Source organism: Pagrus major, chromosome 21 (genome assembly GCF_040436345.1).
Source record: "Pagrus major chromosome 21, Pma_NU_1.0".
Taxonomy (NCBI): Eukaryota; Metazoa; Chordata; class Actinopteri; order Spariformes; family Sparidae; genus Pagrus; species Pagrus major.
Window position 1 is genome coordinate 8491670 of NC_133235.1, and position 26371 is coordinate 8518040.

Sequence of the window (26371 nt, forward strand, 5' to 3'; positions counted from 1 at the left end):
GTTTAGTTAGTTTTTTAATTCAATTCATGCCACCACCATTCCCTCCCCTTCCTGACATGAAAGTCGGCTCATATACATGTTATGTGAATGGGATATTACACGTATTGCAGATATGTTGATATGATACATATGAAACATACAAATGTAACGTATCTGTGGTTTGCAGAAATGTAAAATGCCAACATTTTATTCTGGTGACTGAGCTGCTTATACTTGTTTTAGCTCTCATTGTCTAGTTTAACACTCTGTGAAAAAACAGCCAGAATACAGTAACTACACAGCTGGAATCATGTAAGCTATGTAAATCTGATTGTTTTGTTATGTGGTTAAACAGATGTCAAAAATTTAGATTCTGCCATTACTTAATTTTGGCCAAATATGTAGTTACTGCATGTTGGCTTTGTAGGGCAGTATTGAGAGTTAATTTTCAAAAAGACTTGAGAATGTCTTTGAGAAAGACAACTTTCCCTAAAGTATGCAATGGTCTTTGTTCCCTTTGATGCTGCGTCATTTTTTTATTTATCCAAAGTATTTGTTGTGGCTTAGGGTCAGGAAACTTACAAAATATTCAAAGGACAATGAAAATATTCACCAAAACCTGACACACAGCTTGCAAAGCACACATTGCTGGATAAAAAGATTCACACCTTCTAAATGACACAATGTGGATGTTAGGTTTATGCATAGAACCTTTTAAATATGAATACATTTGAAATCTCATCTGTGATGATCCTGCTATCACAAGGCAGGTGAAAATGAAGTTCAGGTACGCAGCAGGTAATCTGGCACTGGGAGGACAGCATGACATTGATCTAAGATTTTAATCTGCTGCTCCTCTTTGCCGGGCACGTTTTGCAATAACAAACACAGCTAGGTATAACCAGGAGATACATAGTGAGGATATTAGGAAAACCCAGTTAGCTTAGACAAACTTTTACCCAGCAAATAACAGTGACATAACATAATCATATCACTTTTTATAGTATCCTATTTCTTTTTTTTTCTTTTTCTTACGAGTGTGTGTGTGTGTGTGTGTGTGTGCGTGCGTGTGTGTGTGTGTTTCATACATATGGTGTCTTGTATGACAGGCCAATAATGTTAATGATAAACCAGCAGCGACAACGGGGTGGGTGTTGCTGCGATGCGCTCTAAATATTATCAATAACAGCTTGTGTGCGTATGTAAGTGTGCATATGCCTCCATCTATCCATCCATCTCTCCATCCATCCCTCTCCACAGGCTGCCTCCTCCGCTGTTAGGATTCAATTAACACAGTGCAGGCAGCCATGGCACCCTCATTAAAGCTAATTAGTTAAAACATCAGCCAATCTAGCGTTAATTGGCTTTGGTAATTAATTCAGCTGCTAGACCATATGAAAGCAGCAGGGAGAGAGATAATGAGGGGGAGCGAGAGGTAGAGAGAGGACGGAAGAGAGTGGATTCAGAGGAGAGGGAATAAAGGGGAAGGAGAGATGAAAGAAAAAAGATTAAATGAGGGAGGTAGAGAGAGAGAACTAATAGAGAAGTAATGTGTAGGGCAGCCGTATTTCTGTAGGTGTTAGTCCCTGAGTACCAGTTCAGTGTGTGTGTTTGTGTGTTCAGGGCTGAGTCAGGGCATCTATTTCAAACTTGCTGATGTCCCTCTTTGCCCACTGACACGGCATGTTCCTGTCGTGATGAGGCCCTTTGGGATGGAAATGAGTGCCGACAGGCCTCACGCCCACACCTCTCTGCTAGGTATCCCTCCTCCTCCTCCTCCTCCTCCTCCTCCTCCTCCACACCGCTGAGGAAGGAGAAATGGAACAGAGACAGTCAGCAGAGAGAAGAGAGGAGAGAGGGTCAGAGGTCAGTGACAGCAAAAATGGCTCTTTCTGTTATTGTCTTTCTTTTTTAAATAGCAATGATTATACTACATATATGAGAAGATATAGAAAGGACTTAACAGTCCAGGAATATCACATCAAATATTCAAGTCCATTCAAAGTTCTGAAGTCAAACCTCAAAATTTAAATCCTTGAAATGTCATTGAACACACAATTTTCAGGTTTGATTGATCATAGTGATTAAGTGATCATTAATATTAATATTATTATTAACAATGATATATTTTGGAGTTCTGATTATGGTAAGATAACTATATTCCTTTAGTTAAAGTGCACAAGAAAAAATTGAGTAATCCTACAAGACGTCCTCATAATTTTTAATTTTCTACTGACAGAATTTTGTCTGGAGCACATTGTTTAGTCCAGGGTTTCCCAAACTTTTTGGAGGGCCAAAAGCAAGCACCTATTGTTAGGATGCCAAATGGTTCGAGGATCCCAAGTTCCTTTAACTGACTGACTTTCTGTGTGTGTGTCACTCTGCCCGCCATGCTCAGAGAAATAATTAATACGTAGGGATCCTGCATAACTAAAGAGCATTTTTACCTCACAAAAATGAAAGTAATAAACAATGTATATATTTATTTTTAGAATAATTATTATTATTGTTATTTTTTTTTAAGAAATGTCTCCCAACTTGGCCAGCTCTGACTCACTTAAGGCAGCCCTGGTTTAATCTATCCACTCCCCCCCCCCCCCCCCCCCAATATTACTGGGTACAATAGCTACAATAAATATTTTTATGTATTTCTTCATTCCATAAACTGATACATAGATGCTCATGTTTGAATTCCCCTCTCATGCTGCACGTTACACTCTGTAAGCAGCTGTCATACGTACACTTGCTTTTATCTTTGCTGAATAAATGTGGTCTTTTTCCTGCAGAACACTGGCAGGCAACAACGGCTTGAAGTGTGTGTGTTTGTGTGTGTGCATGGTCGGGGTCTCGAATTGAGATTTTGCCTATAGCGGCTAGTTGTGCCTCTGCTCTGTGGGTCAGTGCTTGGTTAATGCTCCATTAATTTACTTCTCTCTCCCTCGCCACTCTCTCTCTCTCTCTCACACACACACACATGCAGACAAGGTGATTGATTGAATAAACAGCTGTCAGTAGTTGGAGATAACCTCACTAGCATCACATCGCTGTCTTTCAGACACACACGCGCAGCAGGGTCCCAGGAGTAAAACCCACATTACGCATGCTGACACACACTTGTGAACTGACGCGCACGCACACAGGGATCATCAGATGATCATTTATCAGCATGTGTTCAAAAGCGGGCGGATGATTCATGACACGTTCATATCTTTTGCTTTCAATTTCCAAAATTCTCCAAATTTCATAAGCATTTCTTTAAATTTTAGTGCAAAGTGGCCTTGAAAATGCTGTCCACTGGCCCTAAACCATTTTCCTACGACAGAATGAATAATATTCTACATATGCTAATAGTCAGTGTTTCCATGTTACCAAAATGTCCTGTCCATGTAAAATAAATGCATCTCACAATTTTACATTTCACTTTTTTTCACAGTTCAACATGCATACATTTACACGCAGAAATAGGTTAGAGTCCCTTGACTTAAACAGACAGCAAACACACACACACCTTTCACCTCTCTATCCTTCTATCCGGCCATCTCTTCATCCCTCCTCTCCACCGTGCCGACATTTCATTTGCTTTTCTAAAAGTGACAACCCCAGGGAGGGAGGGGAGGGAGGGGAGGGAGGGATAGTGAAAGAGCCTGGTGATGAGTTTTGAGCAGGGCGTGGAGGAGTGCTATTTAAAAGCGCCATGCATCATTGTCAGATGGTGGGAACGCACAAACACACACACACGCTCAGACAGACACAGGAAACACACACATGCACGGAGTAGCGCAACGCAGCCCGGGTGGCAAACTGAAGTTGACCCCCGTTCCATTTCATCAAATGTCCTCTGAATGAGCCGCACATTCTCATCTATTTTACACACACACACATACACAGAGTTAGTGATCAGCCTAGTGTCTAGCCTGCTTAAATCACAGCTCACTTAAGAGAAAAACCATATCACCTCACTGGGAGACGCGCACACACACCTTGCTGGTCCCATTTGTGTTAATACGGCCCCTGGTTTTTGGGCTTTAGGGCTCATATTTGCCATTATGGAGATGATGGCTTTACGGGGGCCTCTCACCTCACCTCGCGTTTGTTCGGGGAGAAGAGAGGGGAGAGTCGAAATGAAGGCTGACACCTCGGCGGGATTTATTTGATTGTGGATGCGAGGCGGTGTCATTCTGGGGAAGGGTAGAATAAGGGGGGGATGAGATGGGAGGAGGGGGAGGCCTGGACCCTCGGGCTAAGTGAAAAGAAGAAGAGGAGGACGATGGTGGGGTGAAGGGAGAGAGGAAAGGGAGCAAAGGAGAAAGAAAGAAATAAAGGAAAGGAAAAGGAAGAGATTGAGGGGGAGCAGAAGTGGCCCCTCTTTCCCTTTCCGTGAATCAAATCAAATTCCCCTTATCGCACATTATTTGAAGAGGTTATCGGGCGCGGTAATGCGGTTACACGCCGGGCCGCGGCTGAGAGATTTCCTTGTTTACCGATGTTGGCGGGTGTTATAGCTAACCGGCCGGGCGAACGGCGAGGGGAGGGGAGAGAAGGAAGAGGAGGAGGGGAAGACGAGAAAAGAGGGGTAGCGGGCATAAACACTTGATGCATGTCAGAAAACTCATTTAGGGGAACAACAAGGAGGGGGAATGGAAGTGTGTGTGTGTGTGTGTGTGTGTGTGTGTGTGTGTGTGTGTGTGTACGCACACACAAGGAGAAGACAGTTGTTCAAGGACAGAAAACAGCCTCTACATGTAGACACTTTGTAATTCCATTTGGGAAATGTGCTTGTGTGTTTTGCGAGTGTGTATGTGTGCGCCACCCACCAACATACTGTATATGTGCCAACTCATAAACCCGGCCGTCCTCTTTTCTGACTCTTATTGTTGTGCTTAAATCCAGTTTACATGTGCAGTGCTCATTAGCTGATTGCATGTATAATTTACAAGTGAATTCAAGTCCCAGCAAAGATATAAAGGATAGAAAATGGTCAAGTTCATGGCAAGTCAAACATGTCTGTGTTTTTTTTGTAAATGTTCAATCAAACTAAGGACCAACTTTAAGTAAAAAGTTCATTACATTGCTGATTGCTGCAGCACTCATATAATCTGTATCCAGTACATGAAAGTCTTTGGTTTCAGAAACAGTCCTACACATGGTCTCCCATTTCCTGAGAGGCAGGAATGATGGGCGAGATAAAAGCAAAGGGATGACACGCAATACAGGTCATTAAATGGGATTTGGACCCACAGTGTTGTGAGTACATGGTTCGCCTCTTAGCCCAGTGAGCCATGAGGACACCCCAAATGGTTTTTTATCTCTGGCCCCATTGAGAGCGAGTATTGAGCTGACAATCCCTGTCCTCTCTGGAGGTGGCCTTTTACCTCAGCTCATTGTAGTCTGTGACTGGGAGCCTGCGCTATCTAGCATCTATTGATTCCCCACTTCATGTGGACCAGAGCAACACAGGAGAGGGGAGAGAGACACTGGAAGACAGAGAGAGAGTGAGCAGGTGTGTGTGCAGCAGGAGAGAAAATGAAGGTGAAGGGTGCTGCTTCAAGTGTTAAAAGGGATTAAACTTGCTTCATAATGATTGACACTTAATACATGTTCATCAGCTATTGGCTAAAGAGCTGCTGACACCTCAGCTAGAGTTGTTTAAATATCATATAGTGGTCATACGTAGTTATTGGTGCACAATAAAGGAATGAAGAAGACCAGAAAAACATGTAGAAGAAGAAAAAGGACAGAATAAAGTTGAATAAGGAAGTAGGAAAGGAAGGAAGAAAGGGCATAAGGATCAAACTGTGGAGAAAGTAAGGATGTGAAGGAGGGAGAGCAGGAAGGAAAGGAAGAATATTAGGATGAAAGCAAGGGCAAAAGTGAATCCATACAAATGCAAGAAGAAGAAAAGAAGGGATGAGAAAAAGAGGAAGATTCCTCCTCTTTGCCCTCCACTCTTCCGTATGATCTAACTCCGCCTCGCCATCTGCTGTCTATAATTACCTGTCTAGTTGTGTGTGTGACTCCTCCCATTATTTAAAAAATATAGGGATAAATAAGTCCAACCAAGAACTTCTTCATAGGTTCAAATGAGCCTCGTTTTTAAATATATATGTGATTATTTAGATATTATTAGCTGTCGAGCTAGTTTATGAAGTCAAGTTAGTTGAACAAAGATGTTATAAAAGGTATAGCCTTACAAAACCTATTATTTAGTGGCTCATTGATAGCTTACACCTTGTATAAAAATGCCTGCTAATTATTTAGACAGAATGTCTCATTGAAACCATCAGTCTGGTAGATTTGATTTGCCAATATGTAATTTCTTAAATTGTATTTGATGTCATAAGCAGCAGGTCAAATGAACGATATGTAAGTGACATGTTGAATTGATTGCCACATACATCACACAACTAAAATAAGAATTAGCGACTCTCTGTGTTGAGTTAGACCAGTGTACATGTGTACATGTCAGTAGTAAACCAGCTGGTGAATAAATCAGACTGAAGATACAGAAAGTCAGTGGAAATGCTTCCTGCCAGTTGGCTGACATATTGTTTTGTGACATGAACAAAAACCAGTCAGAGCCATTAAGTGGATCAAGTGTCAGAGATGAAAAGGACAGAAGATGGTGAAAGAGGAGAGAGTGATAGAGGGATGGTCTGGTTGAATAAAGACAGAAAAGGGGGAGATCTGGAGAGAGAAATCAGGAAAAAAGGAGATAGAGGGAGAGAGATGTAGAGTGAGGTATGGAGGGACTGAGAGAGGGAGAAGGAAGGGAGAGAAAGTAAGAGAGAAAAGAGAGATGAGACGATCCATCTTGGCACATTAGGGGGGATCAAGCCTACACTCCATCATGGCTGTCAGAGGGATGCACACCTCCTCTCTCCTCTCCTCCACCCATGCATCCATCCATCCCTCGTTGGCTCCGCCAGCCGGCATTTCACTGAAGAATCTCAGCACTAAAAAGTCCTGTCAGGCCTATTTCCTTGTTATTGCCCAGCCCTCTGCTCCCCTTCTTCCTCCTCTCCCCTCCTCTCCCTCCTCTGGATCTGATACATTCCCTCTGCTCCCCAAGATTAAACGCACCCTTGTTGCGCCGCAGGGTGTGTGTGTGTGTGTGTGTGTGTGTGTGAGAGAGAGAGAGAGAGAGAGCTGTGAGGTCCAAAGCAGGACATGTGGGAAGCGCGTAGGTGTTTGTGTGTGTCTGTGTGTGTGTTGCCCTAACATTAATCATCTTTAAGGCGCTGACAAGCCTGGTGTGCGACATCACATCACATCAACACCCCTCCCCACACACACACACACCCTTCTCCCCCCTTTCTCCTCTCCTCCTCTTCTTCTTGTCCTCCCCTGGATTTATCTGTCCGTTCGCCTCTCCCCATCAGTCACTTCCCTCAGGGAGCGTTTGACGGAGAGAGGGAATCATAGAGGAAGAAAAGGAAAGAAACATGAGGGGTGAGAATGACAAAAATGGGGGTGAGAGAGAGTGACAGCAAACAAGTTGGAAAAATGCATGAAGAAGACAACAGAGAAGGGAAATTATAAGAAAAAAGAGGGATGAAAAGTAAAAGTCAAATTCTTTTGATATAGCAAAATCTTGCTGTTTGGATTTTGTTAGTATATTTTATTTTAGATTTTAGTTTTTGTAAAGTTCTGTCTCATTTTATTCTAGTTCTGTTGCATGGCCGTTGAATTTCCACCTGTTCCATCACATCAGAGCAAGTTAGATTTGAGTGTGTGTGTGTGTGTAGTACGAGTTTGCGGTTAACAGCTTGTTTCTGACCCTATTGTAAGTCAGCTGAATTCAAATCAGTTCCCACACAAAACTCCTCCTCTGTAGTCTTTCCTTTTGTTGATTGTTGCCATTCCGTTGTCACACTCGTGCATTTACATTTCCTTTTCATCACTTTTTTATAATGATACAAATAAAAGGCAACTCCACAGAGAAGATTCCACGATTCAAAAGAAAATCACTGCACATTGAAATGCTAAAAAGTAAGCTCACACTGTGCAAAATAAGTATTTACTTTCTTAAAAAAAGTACATTTTTTGATATAACAAAAAACGAGAAATAATCAAGCACAGGCGTATGTTTGTGTGCACGCCTGTGTGTGTGCGTCGATGTCCTCAGGTGTGTGTGATTGTCTGCGGAATAGAAAGAGCCCCATCAGCTGCAGACAGGGATTGGATCTTTCTTTGTTTGCTGTGGCGGATGGCGACGGCTTCAGCATGACTCAAATTATCTTGTCAAAGCAATAAAGGGGAGACGGACGGGGGTAGAGACGGAGAGATGGAGAAACAAGGAGAGAAAGGGAAATATACTGAAGGGAGCGTGGTGGAGGAGATGGAAAAGGGCAGACAGACAGACAGACAGACAGACAGACAGATAGACAGATAGACAGACAGAAAGAAAGAAAGAAAGAAAGAAAGAAAGAAAGAAAGAAACGGAGGAGACTATTGAAATAATCAGATAGGAGATGAGGTTGAGAAGAAAGAAGGAGAAAGAAATGAAACAAATAAATGGATGGTAGGGAGCAGAAAATTAGAAATGGATGAGCTGAAGAGAAAGAGCGTGAGAAGGATAGGTGTGGAAAAAGAAAAAAAGAGGGCGAGAGAGAGAGGCAGAGAGAGAGAGACAGAGAGTAATCGATTACCTATTTTTCAAAGTCACTTAACGTGTCCAGTGCTGTGGCTCTGTTAAGTAGCGGTTGAGGAGAATGGGAGCCCGGTATGCACACACACGCTCTGAAAAAGGGAGGGTGAGGCCGATGTGTGTGCGTATGTGTGTTTGTGTGTGCAGGAGTGTGTGTTCCCCACTAGTTGTCTCTTGATGAGTTCTCTTGCAGGAAACTGTTCTGACAGACCAATATGTGAGCAAGGATACGTGTCCCCAGAGGGCCGCGTGTGCATGTGTATGTATATATGTGTGTGTGTGTGTGTGTGTGTGTGTGTGTGTGTGTGTGTGTGTGTGTGTGTGTGTGCGTGCATGTGTGCGTGTCTGGTGTGTGTGTGTCAGAGAGAGAGCGAGAGAAACACCAAAGACAAGATGGATCGGGAGTCCCCATACCTGGTCCTCTTGTTGCCGTGGTGACAAGCAGTCTAAACGGGATATCCTGTCTGAGGCGGAGCCTATTGTTTGTAGACTAAAAAAAGCCCATTTGATTGGCTAAATACAGGAAATCCGGAAGTGTCCTCCAACATTAAGCACTCAGACACTTTCAATAGATAGTATTTATAGCCAACTCAGACAGACTCAGACTTGAAAAAGTAGGATGTATATTACTGTACTTACGCACACTTGAACACAAAGGAGACTGCGACCTGCAAAAAATACACACACAGTGCACACGTATCCCCAGTAACACAATGAGAAACGCACTAACACACACAAACAGGTGGGCCCCACCCTGTGCCCTGCTGATCAAGGACAATGAAGTGAGGTAGTGTTGGCAGACTCTATACAGCATTATCTCATCCATGGCTGACACTTCTTTAAATCTGCTTTGACCTGAGAGGACACAATGGAGACTGTACAGCACTCTATTCCCCTTTGTGTGTGTGTGTGTGTGTGTGTAAAGAAGAATTGTAATGCACGTGCACTTAATGTGTGTGATTTTAGAGACTCAAACCTTGGTGCTCGCAAGAATACACAATGCTGAAGCTTCCTTGAGTGTCCTTGCAGAATTGAAGGGCAGCTCTGTGTGCAGTACGACAAATACACAGTTGGATATACATTTGTGAAAAATTTGGATAACACCTCTATCACATTAATATATTTTTGATATGCATTACTTCCAGAAAAAATGTATTCAGTGTAACTGAATACAAAATTTGCTTGGGTTCCTGGCTGTTGTCTGTCCTGTACACATGCTGATGTTCTTCCCTTTGTCTTTCTTCTCATCCTCTGTCCAGGTAAAAAGAAGATGTCTCTGTATGACAGCCAGGCTCCAATCTGTCCCATCTGCCAGGTGCTGCTCAGGCCCGGAGAGCTCCAGGAACACATGGAGACAGAGATTGAACGGCTAGCTGCCATATGCCTCAGGTAGGCCTCGAACATAGCTACACACTGTGTATGTTGGTCCTTGCTCACACATACACTCACACACAGTCATTTACAGTCAGTGCCATCAAATTAAATTTCAAATAAAAAACTGTGTGTGTGTGTGTGTGTGTGTGTGTGTGTGTGTATTTAGGATTACGTTAGCTTGTGCTTGTGGCTGAAAGATGTCGTAGCTCAGAACTTATTTCTTATCTTAAGGCTCAAAGTCAAAAAACGTCTGATAAATCAATTTAACATACGTCATCATTAGCTTGTTTGAGTTAACTTGACATTGTCTGGATAATAATGTATCAGGAAATGTAAACAAGCAAGCTTTATTTAAGACATATTCTTCACTGGCTCATAGAGATGAATATTCTTTGGCACAGGGTGAAGGCTGAGCTTTAACTCAGCTATAATGTCAGCCTCACTGACTGCTATTCTTCCTGCTCAGAGATTTCGGTGCCATAAATCTGCATAAAAGGCAGAGGCATGCCGTCGACGTAACGCTAAGTGTTTCCTACGGGGATTAGGATTCAAACCTGTGACCTCGAGTTCACTGCTGCCCCCTTCCTCTCCTCATGGCAGTTGCACGAGCTGTTTTACGGTGGATAAATCAACTCTAAGCCCTTTTAACGATGGGACACAACCATTAGGATCCATATTTCACCTGGACCGCACGTCTGGCTGTGTGTACGTGTGTGTGTTTGTGTACATACGTGTATGGCCGTAGTGTGGCTGTGTTTGTGTTTGACCCCGTGTCCACCTAAGCGGCCCAGCTTTATGATAGTCCCCATTAACCTGGGGGAACAGGGCAACAGATAGCGTCACCCCACGTGGAAATCATACTTCATTTACCCCTGTGTACACCTCCTTTACCCCTCCTCCCGTCCGTCCCTGTCCAGATACTGTACCAGTCCTCCTCTTTCCTCTTCTTCCCTTTTTTGATGCCTGCTCTTGTTTCCCCATCCTTCTCTGTGTTCTCTAATCACCCTGCTATCTTCTACCTTTGCTTTTCCGATACCTTTATCTACCCCTTTTTCCTCGCTTCACAGCTCATATTTCTTCCCTAGCTCTTTTTTTTTTTTACTTTCTGTTTTCTTAACCTAGAACCTGTCCTGTCATTAATTCATTTCCTTTTCTTACTGTGTTTCCACAAGCTAGGATAAACCAGTTGTCCTCAGTGGGAACAGGGCAACGTGTGCATTTCTTCCCAGTTTCTGAGGAGAAAAAGAACCAGACAGTTAAAGAGAAAGTTTATATGAGTAACAGAGAAAAATGTAGATTAGTCTCCAGGCAGGTAGATTCCTTACATCAAAAATAAATCAAAGAATCCTGAAAAATGGGGGTTGGGTTGAGATGAAGGAATTAATCAATGAACTAAAATAAATGTTTTTAAAACATATGGAGTAAAGGATCAGATGAGTCTCAGCCAAAGAAAGACATCTAAAAAACTAAGTGAGGCAACAAATAGAATAAAAAACAAACCAGGAACTTGTTTTTCCTGAGCTTTCAGTCACATCTCTTGGCCTTCATCAGTACATAGTTGTCATGGTAGTTGTTGGATCTTGAGACTGAGAACGGAAGAGAAAAAAATAGAATACATGAGAGTCGAGTAAGGGTTATCCATCCATCACTGTCTGATATGATGAGGTGTGTGTGTATGTGTTTCAATAATTAATAAAGGTTAGCAGTCTGCCCTTCCCTCTGTGGGTCTCACATACTGTGTAGGCTCAAAACCCACATACATATGGAGACGCACACATACACACATACGGTCATTTAAGGAAATATGTGTCTTCCGGGGTGAGATGGGATGGTGGCTAATGTCATGCCAAGAGTGTCAAAAAGATAGATTCAAGGGAAAACATTTTCAGATATTTTGATTGAAATGTTCCTTTACAACCAAATACACAAAATGTCTCAGTGTGACTTTGCATGCGCGTCACAGGGAATTGAAGCAGGAGATAAAATAAAAAGCAGCAGAACCTCATTCTATATGGCACACAAGTGCACGCGCACACACACACACACACACTGCCTCCCCCTCTCTGTGGCTCTCTGCATGGTAGCCGCCATCATTGAAAGTGACAGTGGGAATTTGGTCCAATTTGTAGTAAATCTGCCTTTAATGACGACCAGCGCTTGCTGAATGAAAGAGCTGTGGGTATGGAAACGAAGGTGTGTGCGTGTGTGTGGTTGAGTATGTTGGTGTGAAAAATGCATGTGTCCCATATATGCCTGGTCTCTTCTATATATCTGATCTTCTGTGTGTTTCTACATGTTTTCTGCTCTGTCCTCTGTACATTGTGTGTGTGTGTGTGTGTGTGTGTGTGTGTGTGTGTGTGTGTGTGTGTGTGTGTGTGTGTGTGTGCGTGCACGTTCGATTACAACTGCCATCCTGTCCTCTCTTCTGACTGTGAGCTCTGTCCCACAGCTTCTCATGCACGAACATGGTAATCACACATAAACACACACACACACAGTCGAGCAAATGGAAATCTATCATGCCCTGTACATGTCAGGTGACTCGTGGGGGCAAAGTAATCTACATACCCCATCACCCCCTCCTCTTCATACCCCTGCTCCTCTTCCTCCTCCTGCTCCTCCATAATCAATTTGCCTCCACAGGAGTGAGCGCCCACTTCTCTAGCAGACGACACAAAAAGGCAAAAAGCAATCAGTATCTTGAGGTTGGCGCCATCCCTCCATTCCATCCAACTCCCACTGAAAAAGGACTTATTCATCTCTCTCTCTGTCCTCCTTTGGTAGGGAGTGGAGGTGGGAGGCGCAAAGGCCTCTGCTAGCTGTCAGTCAATTTCAGTCTGTCTCTACTTGTGTAGGACTGATGCAGATTTAATCAGGTGTGGGGAGGGTGGGCAGTTGAATAGAATTGCTTCTAAATTACTGATCAGTCCAATTCAAAATAGTTCTACTGACACACGACTGGTCCTGAGTAAGTACTGTAGCAGACATAATCTGACTGTTGCAGAACTTCTTTTGGGTTACTTTCCCTTGATCATTTTTTGTGGTTGCAATCATTTAAAAAGGATCGTTCACACAGTTTTAGGAGGCTGGCAGGCTGACTCATTTATCAGCATTCGACATGTTAAGAGTAAGGGATTTTACAACAACTGGAGCTACAAATCAAAACATCTGACAATGAGCAGTAATTAGGAAAGGGATGCTTTATCTTATTCAAAACATTTGGAATCACAGAAATATTACATTAACATCCCGAATGAAGCCTTTGATGTTTTCTCACAAAAATGACAAAGTAATATAAGAAAGGCAAAGTAGTGCAGACTGATATAACATCCCTCCACAAGAGTTCTGGAGCTCTGTATCCAGTAATTTTAACTTTGCTGATATCTGTTTTGAGATAAGGAGCTAGGAGATGAGATAAAAGTTGTGAGATAAAATGTAATAGCTTTAATTGAAAAACTCTGAAAAACTCTTTACATTTGTGCCATTTTATAGTCAGTGAAACATGGGGGTCAGTTTACTAACAAAAGACACTATTGATTTGCCTTATGGGAAATGTAGGATCCAGTGTTTTGGTACATTGACCTATAGCGGGGACTAAAAGTCTGGATATATCGGCCTCTGCATGTTCCACTTACAGTCTCTTGTAAGTCCCCCAACTTTATAGAAGTGTACCACTAAACTACTGGAGTGTGTCTTTAAACTAGGACAAAAGGTTTACAGCATAGCAAGAAATCAATAAATTTAAGCTTTTACTAGTACTTTTATTTTGAAAAACTGTATACATACTCCTGTAATTATATACAGTTCCTAAATTACTTGTACAGCTTGTAATTTAAATACTTACAGGACTTACCTGCTACTGTCTTGTACATTAATGAAGTTTCAGACTTAAGAAGTTGTTATGGTGTTTAGAAAGGCCACAGTCAACTCAGAAATAATCTCTGATTTCCTGATTTGTTTTAGTCCGTGGACATTCAGTGTCCGTCTATTCTGCTTTTTTTTCCTTTTGTCTTTTACTTTAATCGCAGAGGGCAAGGAAAAAGGAAAAAAAGGTACATTTGACCGACCACCTGATCCCTCGTGGCTGTGACTACTTCCTGTTTATGATCTTGCAGGTTTCTTGCCCCTCGTTTTGGTTTATCATCTTCAGAGATGTATGAGTGGGACATTGTGTTGTAATACTTGTTTGAAGCACCAGCATGTCCTCACCTGTCACCTTCCGGTCACACACATACCTCATTACCACAACACATTTTAATTTGCTTTGTCTCCCGTTTTTCAATCCTCCCTTCCTTTCTTTTCCTCCTGTCTGTCTGTCTGTCTGTGTATGTTTCACTTCGCTGTGCTGCTCATTTCCACTCTCTCCTCCTTGCTTTGACACGGCAGGCAGCTGGAATTTCCAGCCCCATAACCCTCGCCATCAAAAATTCATAGAACCGGGCAAACAGATGAGTGCGAGAGGAGGCAACGACGCACCAACTCTCCTATCACTCCCTCTCTTTCTTTCTCTCGTTTCTTGTCTTCTTTCATCTTTCCACAGCTCGATCTCTCTCTTTATGTTGCCCGCTTTCCCCCCTTCACCACATCTCTCTCTCACCTCACATTTCATCTCCTTCTACCTTTTTTCTCCTCTCCCCCCCTTTTTTTTTGCTCCCTTTCATCTCTCTATCAGCCCCTCTGTCATTGTGGCAATTTTCTTCCATCGTGGCAGGCATGCGACTGCTGTCCCCACTCTCCCTCTCCCTCCTTCTCTTGTCGCTGTTTGACACTGTCAACAAGCAGGTAGAGGTGGCTGTTATTGTTGATGCCTCTGCAGAGGTTCCAGGTAATGAATAAAAGAGAGATAGAGGGAGAAGGAGAGAGAGATGACAGAGACAGAGATAGAAAAGAGAGGCGGGAGCGGCTGTGGTGGGGTGCTGCTGGCAGATTCCCCTGCATTACACAGCAGCTTGACTGTGTCACCCATGTTTATTCTCTTTGTTGGTGGAGGTGAGGCCCGCTGTTCAGCTTTAACACACACAAACACACACACACGCACGATAGCAAGGCGATATGCAGATGCAAACACACATCCGCAGGTACACACACACAGAAACAGTAATGACACGTTTTCAAAGACATGTCCATGACATACACACTCTGAAAACAGACTTTGACATTGCCATAGCAAATGTAAAATAAAAAAATATATCAAATACAGATAAGGAACTCCAGCCTTTATTTATTTTTGAAGGTTTTGGTTTCAGACTCAAGGATTTTTTTTATTTTAGTCTAATTCTTGTGTTAATTGTTCATTTATCTCTTGTTGTATGTCAATCAATCAATATTTTCAATGACTCATCTTGAACTCAGAAGCGTAAATGCCTCTGACTACATGTGATTGCGACTAGTTAACCCATCCATCATACTGTATACTGTAAAACCCCACCTGACTGTTAACTTGGGCAGTGTTAGCTGCTAGCAGAGCGATATTATTGGTAGTGCTAACAATGCTAACAATATGGGTGGAAGCTAACCATTGACGCCAGCTCCCTATCCCAAAGCAATCCATTCACATCCCACAGTCCAGAAATCTGTCTGATTACAGAAGCTAAACACGCTCCAACAGCAATTTCATTGGGCCTTTAAAGAGGTACTCCAGAAATTTAATATTGCCCTTTCATAAAGTTGAAGGGCTATTAGGATACAGATCAAAAATGGTCAGCAAGCATCAAAATTAATTCTGTAGACGCTAATAAATCCTGACTTTTAGCTCCGTGAAACAGCACCTGATCTTACGTTTCCCATGGTGGAACCAGTATCTTTTTGTCAAGCCCTCTCCTGTTTGGTAAACATCTGTATCTTTCAAAATCCTCCTCTCCAGTTTGCAACATTCGTTTTAATGTATGTTAAGACATTGAAGGATCTGTTCAGAAGTTTTCAAGTCTGTCTTAAAACAACAGTAAGGTACCCATTTGAACACTGAGACACTTTTTGCTTGCAGCAATCATTAAAGTTGGTTAGGCTGAATCAGACTGCTGAATCTTTACTTTAAGCTATAAATAGTTTTAAATAATTTTTTGTATGGAATGAGGACTGTGGATTTTGTCCCCCATCACTTACATTGGAAGCACTTCAAGAACGGAACTTGTAACGGCGGATATAAATAGGAGACATGACACAAACTGCACTCCACATCACTGAATGTGTATAAGGAAAATGTCCATGGCTTCCATACGTCCATGCCTCTACCTCATCATGCATTCCTCCTCCACTCTGTGCAGCTATGCATTATATTTCTGTCTTATATTTTCCTTGTCTTGCTCTCGTGCCGTCTTGTGCACCACTTTGTAAATTCTTCTCTCAGATAAGTGACATATAAATAAGGCTTCTTATTCTGATTATCCACCAATCCATCCATTGAAAAAGGAAATCCCTTGTCTACCAAGGCATGCTGTCAGATTAGAGGTCTCGCTCAATTCAGTTTCAGGCACATTCCTTTCCATGGTTTGCCACTGTCTGTCTGTCTGTCCTTCAGTCAGTCAGTCAGTCAGTCTGTGTGTATGTGTGTGTGTGTACTTGTGTGTGTGTGTGTGTGTGTGTCCGAGGGGGTCTGGAGTGCTAACAGGGTCTCAAAGCAAACATGACAACCCTGTCTCGCTTTGTCAATGTCAAGCCTGTCGCAACGCTTCGAGAGGCTCCGAGAAATGTATCTCTGTGTTCGGGTGGAAGGCAGAAAGAGAGAAAAGGGAGGAAGAGAAGGAGGAGAGGGCTACAAAAAGAAATGAAGGAGCAACAGATCAATTGAGAGTGAAAGGGGAGAGTAAATGAACAGAATCAGATGGTAAAAGTGTCAGAAAAAGAGATCAGAAATAAAGTAACATGTGAATTGAATGTGGCAGAATAGAGGCTTCTTTTTTTCTTTCTTTCTTTCTTTCTTTTTCGTTCTCTCTCTCTCTTTCTCTGCCCCTTCCCTCCTCTCTTTCCCTTCTTCCCTATAATATTTACAAGTCCGTCGATTCTCCTTCACATATTTCAGAGTCAAAGTGACTACGGGCTGACTGCACTGACAAATCAAATCACTGCAAAATCAGTTATTGCCTGGTGTTCCTACTGCAACAAACAAGTGTGTGTATGTGTGATGACAAGACCAACCGGGAGAACATCCCGCTAATGTTCTCAGTATCCTACCATTTTCAGTAATAGTTTCATTAACCACAAAATATAGAAGCAGGAGACGGATGAGTGGATGGATTAAAGGAAATAGAGAATTGAAGATGGCTGATGGCTGAAAGTGAATAAATGTGCAACAAGTTTGTTAAAGACCATGATACTCCATGATTTCCCCAGAAAACTCACAACAGTTTCTGTTGTTAGCGAACGTGCCATCCAAAAATAGATACTATGTTTAAAAATGAATGATCTGTCAGAAACATTTCTAAAGGCATAAAAAAAGCCGACAGACCAGATTCAACACTGCACTACATAACACATAACAAACTCACTGGAATCTATTTTGTCTTTTCTCTCCAGCAGTAAGAACCCCTCACCCAAGGATGGAGCAGCCACTCCAGGAACCCCCAAGGTAAGATGAATCCCAGCTTTTTTAACATGTTTTTGTTTGGATCATTCATTCAGGCTTAAATCAAGCACATCTTCTGTTTTTACACCTATATTTGAAGAGATTATATTAAATATATTTAAGAGAAGTGATCATTTCCTTCCTCATTGATCGAACCTTTATATTCACATTGACAGAGTGCAGAAAGAGCAATGGTATTCATTTTCAATGATATGTAATGCAGTTCTTTACTGTCTAGCTCTGTTATTCTGAAGCCTCGGTTCCTCTCTGCTGCACTTAGAGGAAATCAGCTGTACTGTAGGCCTCTGTCTTATATCTCGCACAGACACACACAGACACAAACACACACACACAAACACACACATAGTACCAGTCTCCTGTGGTCCAGCAGGCAGCAGAGCCAAGAGGCACTGTACTGTGATTGTTCCAATTAGAGACACCGAGATGCAGACAGAAGGAAAAGGAGGGGGAAAAAGAGATGAAAAAGAAAGATAACATCAAATTGTAGGAAGTCTGATTCATGATTCCATCAAGTAGGCATTCACTTAGAGTGTCTCCATCCACTCACTCATCTGAACACATCACAAGCTGCCAGACTAAGAGAGGTTTTTTTAAGAAGGAACACCTTTCTATCCTCAGCATGATCTCCAGGAAGAAAAAATCTGACTGTCATTTCAGAGGACTTAAAAAGTTGTAGGGGCTTCAGGTATATATGGTAGCTTGAGAATATAATGGATTTGATAGAAAAAGGAAAAGAACAGAGAAAAGAAATAAAAAGAGACTGAGATGTTGATTAATGATAGGAATCAAACTGCCAGATTTTGAGAACTTACTCCTAAGAAATTTAAAATACCTTAAAGCCTGGGCTTATTTTTTATCCTCCAACAGATGTTTCCCTGTTAAAGTGTAATATAGAGTTTTTTCTCCCTTTTATTTTCCGTCCTTTTCCTAAAGACAGAGGGTGTTGTATGTTGTACAGATTGTGAAACCTTCCCTGTGGGGACCATATAAAAGCAACAGAATCAGTTTAGGTTTCAACATGAACTGGTAAAGATGAGCATTTGTTTCCACTGATATAAAAACAGGTAAAGTTCCTTAAATGTGGATATCATTACTTTCTTTGTGGAGCTTTATTATATAGTTAACAACTTCTATCTCTTGATTATCACTTACGCTCCTTCCGTACTGGGAAGTAACACTGGAATACTTCACCAAGTCAAAAAAATTTCCAATACCATAAGTTTCAGTGAAGCAACTTTATCCAACATGGCTGAAAACATGACACTGAAGAATAATAACTCTATTATGCTCCTTATTATTGGTAAGACCGGTGTCAGTGGTTCCTCAAAGTATCCTTAAAGTACTCAGTCTTAATTATTTTCCATGTTTGTCTTCATTTCAAACTAACGACTATGTGAAAGTCAGATGCCCTCGTACAGAAAAAGTTCATCCGACATGCACTTGAACGCAGCTTAAGAGGTCTAAAATAATTCACAGGATACATTTTCATTCCCACACACCTTAAGGTGCTGACCCAGGCTTAGAGCAGCTCTCGCCGCACTGTGGGTGGCCTTGCACTTGAGAAAGGCAGACAGAGCAGGTCTGAGTGCTGGCCGTCCACTCCGGCCGTGACTGCGCATCTCACCGCTGTCGTTTAGTATTCAGCAGCAGGCCATGGAGAATGGAGAGGGCCAGTGTGAAGCACATGGGCCTGTTGTCGTCGTCTCTTCCCCTGTATGCACCACCCATCCCCTGTTAGACCGGAGATTAACCCAGACGCACCTCCTTACGGGGTGTTTGGCCCACTTCGTGTAGTTCTTGCCAAGCAAAGGTGATTGGGTCACACTGAAAACATGCGACATCTGTAAAGCCCCACACTCTTTGACATACACACATACTACACCACCTGCATGTGAGATTTCGACACGTACTTTTCTCTTTGGCTCCCTTTATGTTTTTATCATTGATTTACACATACAAAACACAGCTTTAAACATAGCCAATTTTTTTACAATTCAAATTGTCAAAACACAATTCATTATAATCCTTAATGTCAAATTTAGAGTTAAAATTTGGTACAACGAGGTGTGAATCCAGTGACTCACCTGAGTGTGGCTTTAAATGCAACCTTTTTGTAGCTGATCTTTTTGCATGTTGATTTAATTGGTTGGTTTAAAAGACCAAAATTTCAATGAAAGATCTTCACTCTTAATCTCATCGTAGAATACCGTTAAATGTCATATTCTAATGATAAAACTTAAGCATATTCCCAGAACGCCCCCAGGTAAATGATTCCTGACCTTTTTAAACCTGAGTAAAAGGGGAAAAAAATGACCATACACACACACGCGCTCACACACTTACGCAGAGGCATAAAAGCATCATGCATAATGTCCAATTTACTGTGGCAGCACTGGAGGTTGGTCATTTCTCACGTATTATTATTAGATTACTGCTGTCGAGCACTTAAGCCTCTGCTCTGCCCCTTTCCACTTGATTAATAGGAGACGACTGTAAATACAAATATTTCATAGCTGCCTTGTAAAAAAAAACAGCAGCAGCACAGGCACACATGAAAATACAAGTACGCACACACAGCGAGTGCTCTGTCAGGACTAAGCCTTGTAAAAAAAGTGATATTGCTCCTCTTTTCCTCCCTTGTTCTCTTCCTTTCACATCATTATCTGCTTGCTTCTTGTTCACTTGAGGAATTCCCTGGATTGTCTTTGTCACAGAGTGGGTTAGAAGAGGATATTGTTTTATATGTGTGTGTCTACGAGAGAGAAAGAGAGAGGGAGAGAGAGAGAGAGAGAGAGAGAGTGTGTGTGTGTGTGTGTGTGTGTGTGTGTGTGTGTGTGTGTGTGTGTGTGTGTGTGTGTGTGTGTGTGTGTGTGTGAATGTGTGTGTGCGTGCAGGCGTGTGTGTGCACAAAGTGTTGCGAGACAGATTTATGGACAGACAGTGTCCCGTAATGTCAGACAGTTACGCTCCTCCTTTTCAGATGTTTACCCTTCCTCCTCCTCCCCTCCCTTCATCCTCTCTTTTCAATCACTCGTTCTTCCCTAACTCCTCTTAACGTCCCGTAAACATTAACTCTAATCAGTGGAAGGGACTTTATAGACAAAGTCAGGCAGGTTACAGTCATCATCAATGACGTGTCGCTCTCAGCATCTGTGGTAATATAACCCTGTTGAAATTCTCCAAGGGTATAGATTCTCCATTACGTTTTTTTTGTCCCCTCTATTTCTATTATTTTTAGAATGTGTACTCATTTAACACTGACAAGGTAAAAAAAAAATTATTATTGTCTTGTCCAATATTTTACAGTCATTTCACATTTTGCTCTTAATTTAGCAGTAACACGTCAACTGAAATTTTAACTGATTTGATCTTTTACACTTCAACTGCTTTCATTTCTTATTCAAATTGTCAAATGACAATCCAACTGATTTCAGTTGTCATTGTTATCTTCTTTTACTGACATATGTCAATTCAGTTGCTTTCACCACTCATCAAATAACATTTTGACTGCTTTCATTTCTATCCCTTCAACTGCCACCTGTCATTTCAATGTTTATACTTGGACTGACACTTCAAATCCTTTCAGGTCTAAGATCTTTACCTTTGATCAACAAAAAAAAAGACTTGTTCAGCCCTTCTAACTTCTCCATCTTCTAATGTTGACAAACGATTTACTGCACCTGCTTTCGATGCTGACACTTTAACTGACATCATTTTTCTGTTTATACTGATGCACTAATGTCTTTCAGGATTTACGCAACACCATGAGAAATTAATTACTTAATTTTCAACACTTCAACTTCACTCATGCGTTATATTTATTTTGACACCCACAACTTCCACTTAAACTTCCATTTTAGCTGCTATTTCAGGTTCATTTTTTATTATTTGCATTTTGATAACCTCTTCAACTACAACTTCAAACTGTCATCAGCTTTCTCCAGAAAAACTTAGCCTTTTCTGATTGTTGAATTGAGTTTGTATGGACATTGTAGACGTTTAAATAATTCAAATGATCCTATTGTCAAGCCAAGCTGATGTGTAGATGGCGGTGCTCGCTGATGTAAAGAGTAAAATGGTATCTGTTTTCCTTATGTTTAATTTTAGTTGAAAACAGCATTACTCTTGCCTTGTCCATGCTTATTGATTGTTCCCATGCAGCAGCTGTCAAGCGAGGACAGTTTCCACTGTAATCGTTGCTCCAGAGGTGATAATATAACAAGATCATCTGCATATAGAAGACATTTTATTTCTCTCCCTCTCTCTCTCTAGTCAATGCTGTTGTCGGTGCACATCAAGCGTGAGGGAGAGTCTCCCGTGGTCTCACCCTTGTCCTCTGAAGACATCCACCACTCCGACAGATACCAGGTCACACTCATGGACACACAGACACACACACACACACACACACACACACACACACACACACACACACATAAGGGTTGAATAACAGTCAGTCTAGATGGACACCATTCTCCTGTTTGTCACTTAGGAGTATTGTCTATAGCTCACTTTATAAATAATTATCTACAATATCTAGCTATAATGTAACATTTGTTTTTTATTTTTTTTATTTGTACAGACTTTTCATACCATCAACTAATATGGGGAGTTTAAATTAGTTAGTTGCAAGGGAACCTCATAGTCTTGACTGGGATCTGCCCAGTATACAACCACAAATTCAAATGGGACACTGTGTCTGCTAATTCCTGCTAATTTCTCACAGCACTTGGAGTTTGCAGTACACTTTGGATGAGTAGCTTCCAAACTGACTCCAAACAACAAGTTTATTTAGATCTTTGTCAAAAAATGTTGGGGTTTTTTAATGGTTACCACACTCACACCAACATCCACCCCACCCAGGGAGGAAAAGGTTATACATTTTGCTACTCATCTTACCTGAATAACACCATCATTAAGCTGCAATTTATTATTCTATATAGAATTCTAATACATCCTGTTTAATGTAATGTTTTATGCTGAGAGGATATCTTCTCCCTTTTTCACACATCTGCCATGACGATCTGGTTCGTTCGTTAAATTACGATGCTCCCATCCTGTTGTACATTGTTTTGCTGCTGATTAACCACTCTATCAGTAAAAACTTCAGTGATGCCCGCCTTTAATGTTACACTATCATTTAGCTGAATGTCAACTGTTAAATAGATAGAAAAATGAGATGCGAGGCACATTCTCAGCACTGCTTTTTTGGCCATATTAACTATGTAGCGAATCATGAGACTTCCATAATGTATTGAATGAAATTGTCAGTTTCCCTAATTATGACAGATGTAGAACAGTATAGCAGAGGATCATGGTAGATTTTGGTTTTTATGCCCTCTCAGCAGTTAAGTTGACCAACAGGCCAATCTCCTTAAATCTCAGCTGTCTTTAAAGCCACCCTGACTGCTTTTATCTCTTAAATTCATCAAAGTTTGTTCGGGTAATTCTTCTGGCCATGATGTATCTCTGGGTTAAGTGGGTTTCCACCCTTACACCATAAAATAAGAACTATTAAGTCCATGCAGACGTTACATCCATACGTTCGGGATGACACAGCTCATAAAGACCTTATAGCGATAAAGTAGATTTTCTCATTAAGTGAAACTGCTGAAATCACCTTATATTATACAAATGATTAAGTCAATGGTGACTCTTTTTACCACCCTGAAAATGAAGCATAATGGCAGACTTTGCCACCTTTTCCCTGCCTGTCAGTCCGTCTCAGTGCTCTTTTCCTCTCTACCTCTTCCCTTCCTCTAAAAACCTGACCTACCCGCAGCCATTCAGTGAGTGTATCATAATGATACGGTAGTAGTGGTGATGCGAGGCAAGTGGGCCTATAACTCAAGTGGCGGCAGGGAGGGGAGGGGAGAGAGCGAAGGAGTGAGGAGACGGATGGAGGGCTCGAACAGAAGGAGAAGGCCTGACTGCTTGTCGGCTCTCGCTGATGGACGATGGGCCGATGGTGAGGGGACTGAACCGCTGCCTACTCACTGTTGCCGTGTCAAAGAGAGGGCATCCGTAACTGTGACAGGGGATGCTTTAGTCAGCATATAGCTAAAGACATGCAGGCCTCTGGGTTTGAATCCCAGTAGACCCGAGGTGTACATTCTGCTAAAGACAGAAGTGGAAAGGACAAAGAGATGTGACCTCACTTAATTTATTTTGTAAATGCTGTAATTTTAATGATAAGATTCTTAATGATATAGAGAATTCACCCCAGGCATCTTGAACTACCAAAGACCCCAAATGTTCCACATTCACTTTGATAAATGTTTAATTTAATTGTATGTCACAATTACCAGTGGTGGAACATAACTGATCACATTTACATAACATTGAAGTTACACACTTTATACCTCTACCTCACTACTTTTCAGAGGAAAATAGTGTACTTTGCACTACTTTGCAGATTTTAAATTAAAAAGAACATATGAGATACAAATATGTATTACTAAAGATTTAACCAGTAGAAGTGAACATGGGCCCTTTGTGATATTTGATGTTTGATATTTGATAAAATCCTGAGAAATGCAGATTACAGAAATGTCCAAACTATGAATACAATTTTGTGTATCAAAAAATGTGCTTCTTCTTCTTTTCTATCCCATAAATTTTTCATAATCCCCCCAGATTGGTCCTGTGAGCATTTGAATGAGCCCAACCCCTAGTTTTGGAACTACTGGACTATACACAACTGTATTACTGTAGCTAATATTAATAGTCTAATCATTTTTTTCAGTTACAAGGGCCATTTTTCTGTTTTATGAGTGGGCCTACCTTTTATTTTAATAGCCTACTTTAAGTGCATTTAGCTGATAATACCCTGGTACTTTAACTTTAAGTAGGAGTTTTAAGGCAAGGCTTTTAGTAGTAATTTTACATTGATGTATTTTTACTATATCTTAGGTCTTAAGAATCTTAGTATTTCTTGCAACACTTACATTTACAGTATAAGAACTTAGGTTTGGCTTAGCTGCAAAACACCAGAAACCAAGAAACTACACTTTAAGAGTAAAAAGCAGCAGTTTTCAAACACCTAATTGTAAATCTTAGTGACATTTTAATCATGACTGTATCATGAGTGAAATCTTGAAATGCCTCTTTTTAAAATGATCCTTTATACACGATAGTAGAGAAGCAATAAAATAGTTGTGCATGTATGTAAAACAATAAAGCCGTTAAATGAGGAGGCCGTTTAATGAAACCCGTTGCTTCCCCCTAGCGGTCGCTCTCCGGAACAACACGTGACGTTTCCCCACTTCCGTCTCCAGCGGGTCACATGACCAAAACAAGCTAACATGGCGTCGGACATGAGTAGTATTTGCCGATACGGGCGCCACTTTCAATCCTTTTCCATCCATATTAAATGATAGATAGAAGCTTTAGTTTGCAGTCATGTACAGTATCTGGAAAGACAGTCGGGTGCTTTACAGCAGTGAGTTTTGGCGGCTGTAGAATGAGCTGTGAGTGAAGCCCGACAGTTATGGAGGAGGTGGAAAACAATAGACATGTACGTTTGTTTACACTGCCACAGCATCCAAAGCAATCTCATTCTGAAAAGTTATATTTGTGCTTGTAACTATATTATAATGATTCTATATTGTCTAATCTATATTTCCCCCCTCTTTTTTCTCTTCTGCCTGCAGACATTTTTACGAGTTCGAGCAAACAGACAAACAAGATTGAATGGTAGGTACACATAACGTTTCACTTCCTGAGTGATGCTTAATATTGCTTGTTAATATACATTGCGTAGCTACGATGAATTTATTTGATTTAAATGTCGTTCTTAAGAGTGTATTACTGTATTTAGGCTTGTTTTTGGTCACAGAATGTCTGGAAAAATATAGAGAATTACATAAGTGTCCAAACACTAGGTTTAATTATATAATTATAAATGCACTTTCTTATATAAATATTACACATCATCTATGTGGCAGTATATTTCTATCAGTTAAATATGAATACAAAAATGAAAAAATAAAAAGATGTGTCATCACAACAAATGAACGGGAAACATGATATCACTGGTGTCAAAGCACAGGAGACAGAATAGTTTATTTACAGTGTGACTTTATGATGGTAATCTATCACCTGACGTGAAGTCCTTTCTGAAAGATGTCTGTTTTGATTTAATACAACATGTTTTACTACTGTATATTTGCTGCGGTGTCAGGTGATTTGATCTCTCCTTCCTTATTGATGTCATGTGGCAGACACCTGTGGCTCCTATAGTTATATATAAGTTTTTTAATGGATCAGTCTGAAAAAAAGCAGTCTTCTCCATATATCATCTGTGGTGATAATGACTTTTTGACCTTCATTTTTGTAGTATGTTTTGTTTTTTATATGCCTTAAGCATCTTATTGTGTGGGCTAAGCGAATTTTTAGCTCTAAGTAGCCCCAGTTTGTACCATTTACTTGTTTTATCATATAGCTGAATTGGATTCTAATAAGTATTAACCCAGCAGTCTTTCAAAAACCTAGAAGTATTGTTAAACAACACTAAGAGCTGTTCTGGAGGTATTTAGATCATCCTCAAAGACTCCTTTAATCATCTGGCTATAAAATATTACAGTTGTTACATGAACACAAAGATTATATACCAGTTTTTTTAAGTTACATCTGTATTTCCTTATCCTTGTAGTCGGAATTGACATATCTCCTGGCTTTTATTCTAAAACACCAGCAAAAACACACCAGTAAAACTACAGTGAAAGTTTTGGTTCACAATAAACAAATTGAGCAAAGATGTTTTCAGCTAATGTCTTTGTTTGGATTAG

The 26371-nt window shown here is 41.0% G+C and overlaps 1 protein-coding gene across 2 annotated transcripts in view; it reads left to right on the forward strand.

Annotated features, from left to right (window-relative positions):
* The window catches only part of rnf220a (ring finger protein 220a), a 154944-nt gene that overhangs the window by 100425 nt on the left and 28148 nt on the right, over positions 1–26371 (forward strand). For both annotated transcript variants that reach the window (XM_073491140.1, XM_073491139.1), the window contains exons 2-5: positions 9886–10015; positions 17516–17564; positions 21855–21950; positions 25235–25277. In XM_073491140.1, coding sequence (XP_073347241.1) covers positions 9886–10015; positions 17516–17564; positions 21855–21950; positions 25235–25277 — 318 coding nt within the window. The remainder of the gene's footprint in view (positions 1–9885; positions 10016–17515; positions 17565–21854; positions 21951–25234; positions 25278–26371) is intronic.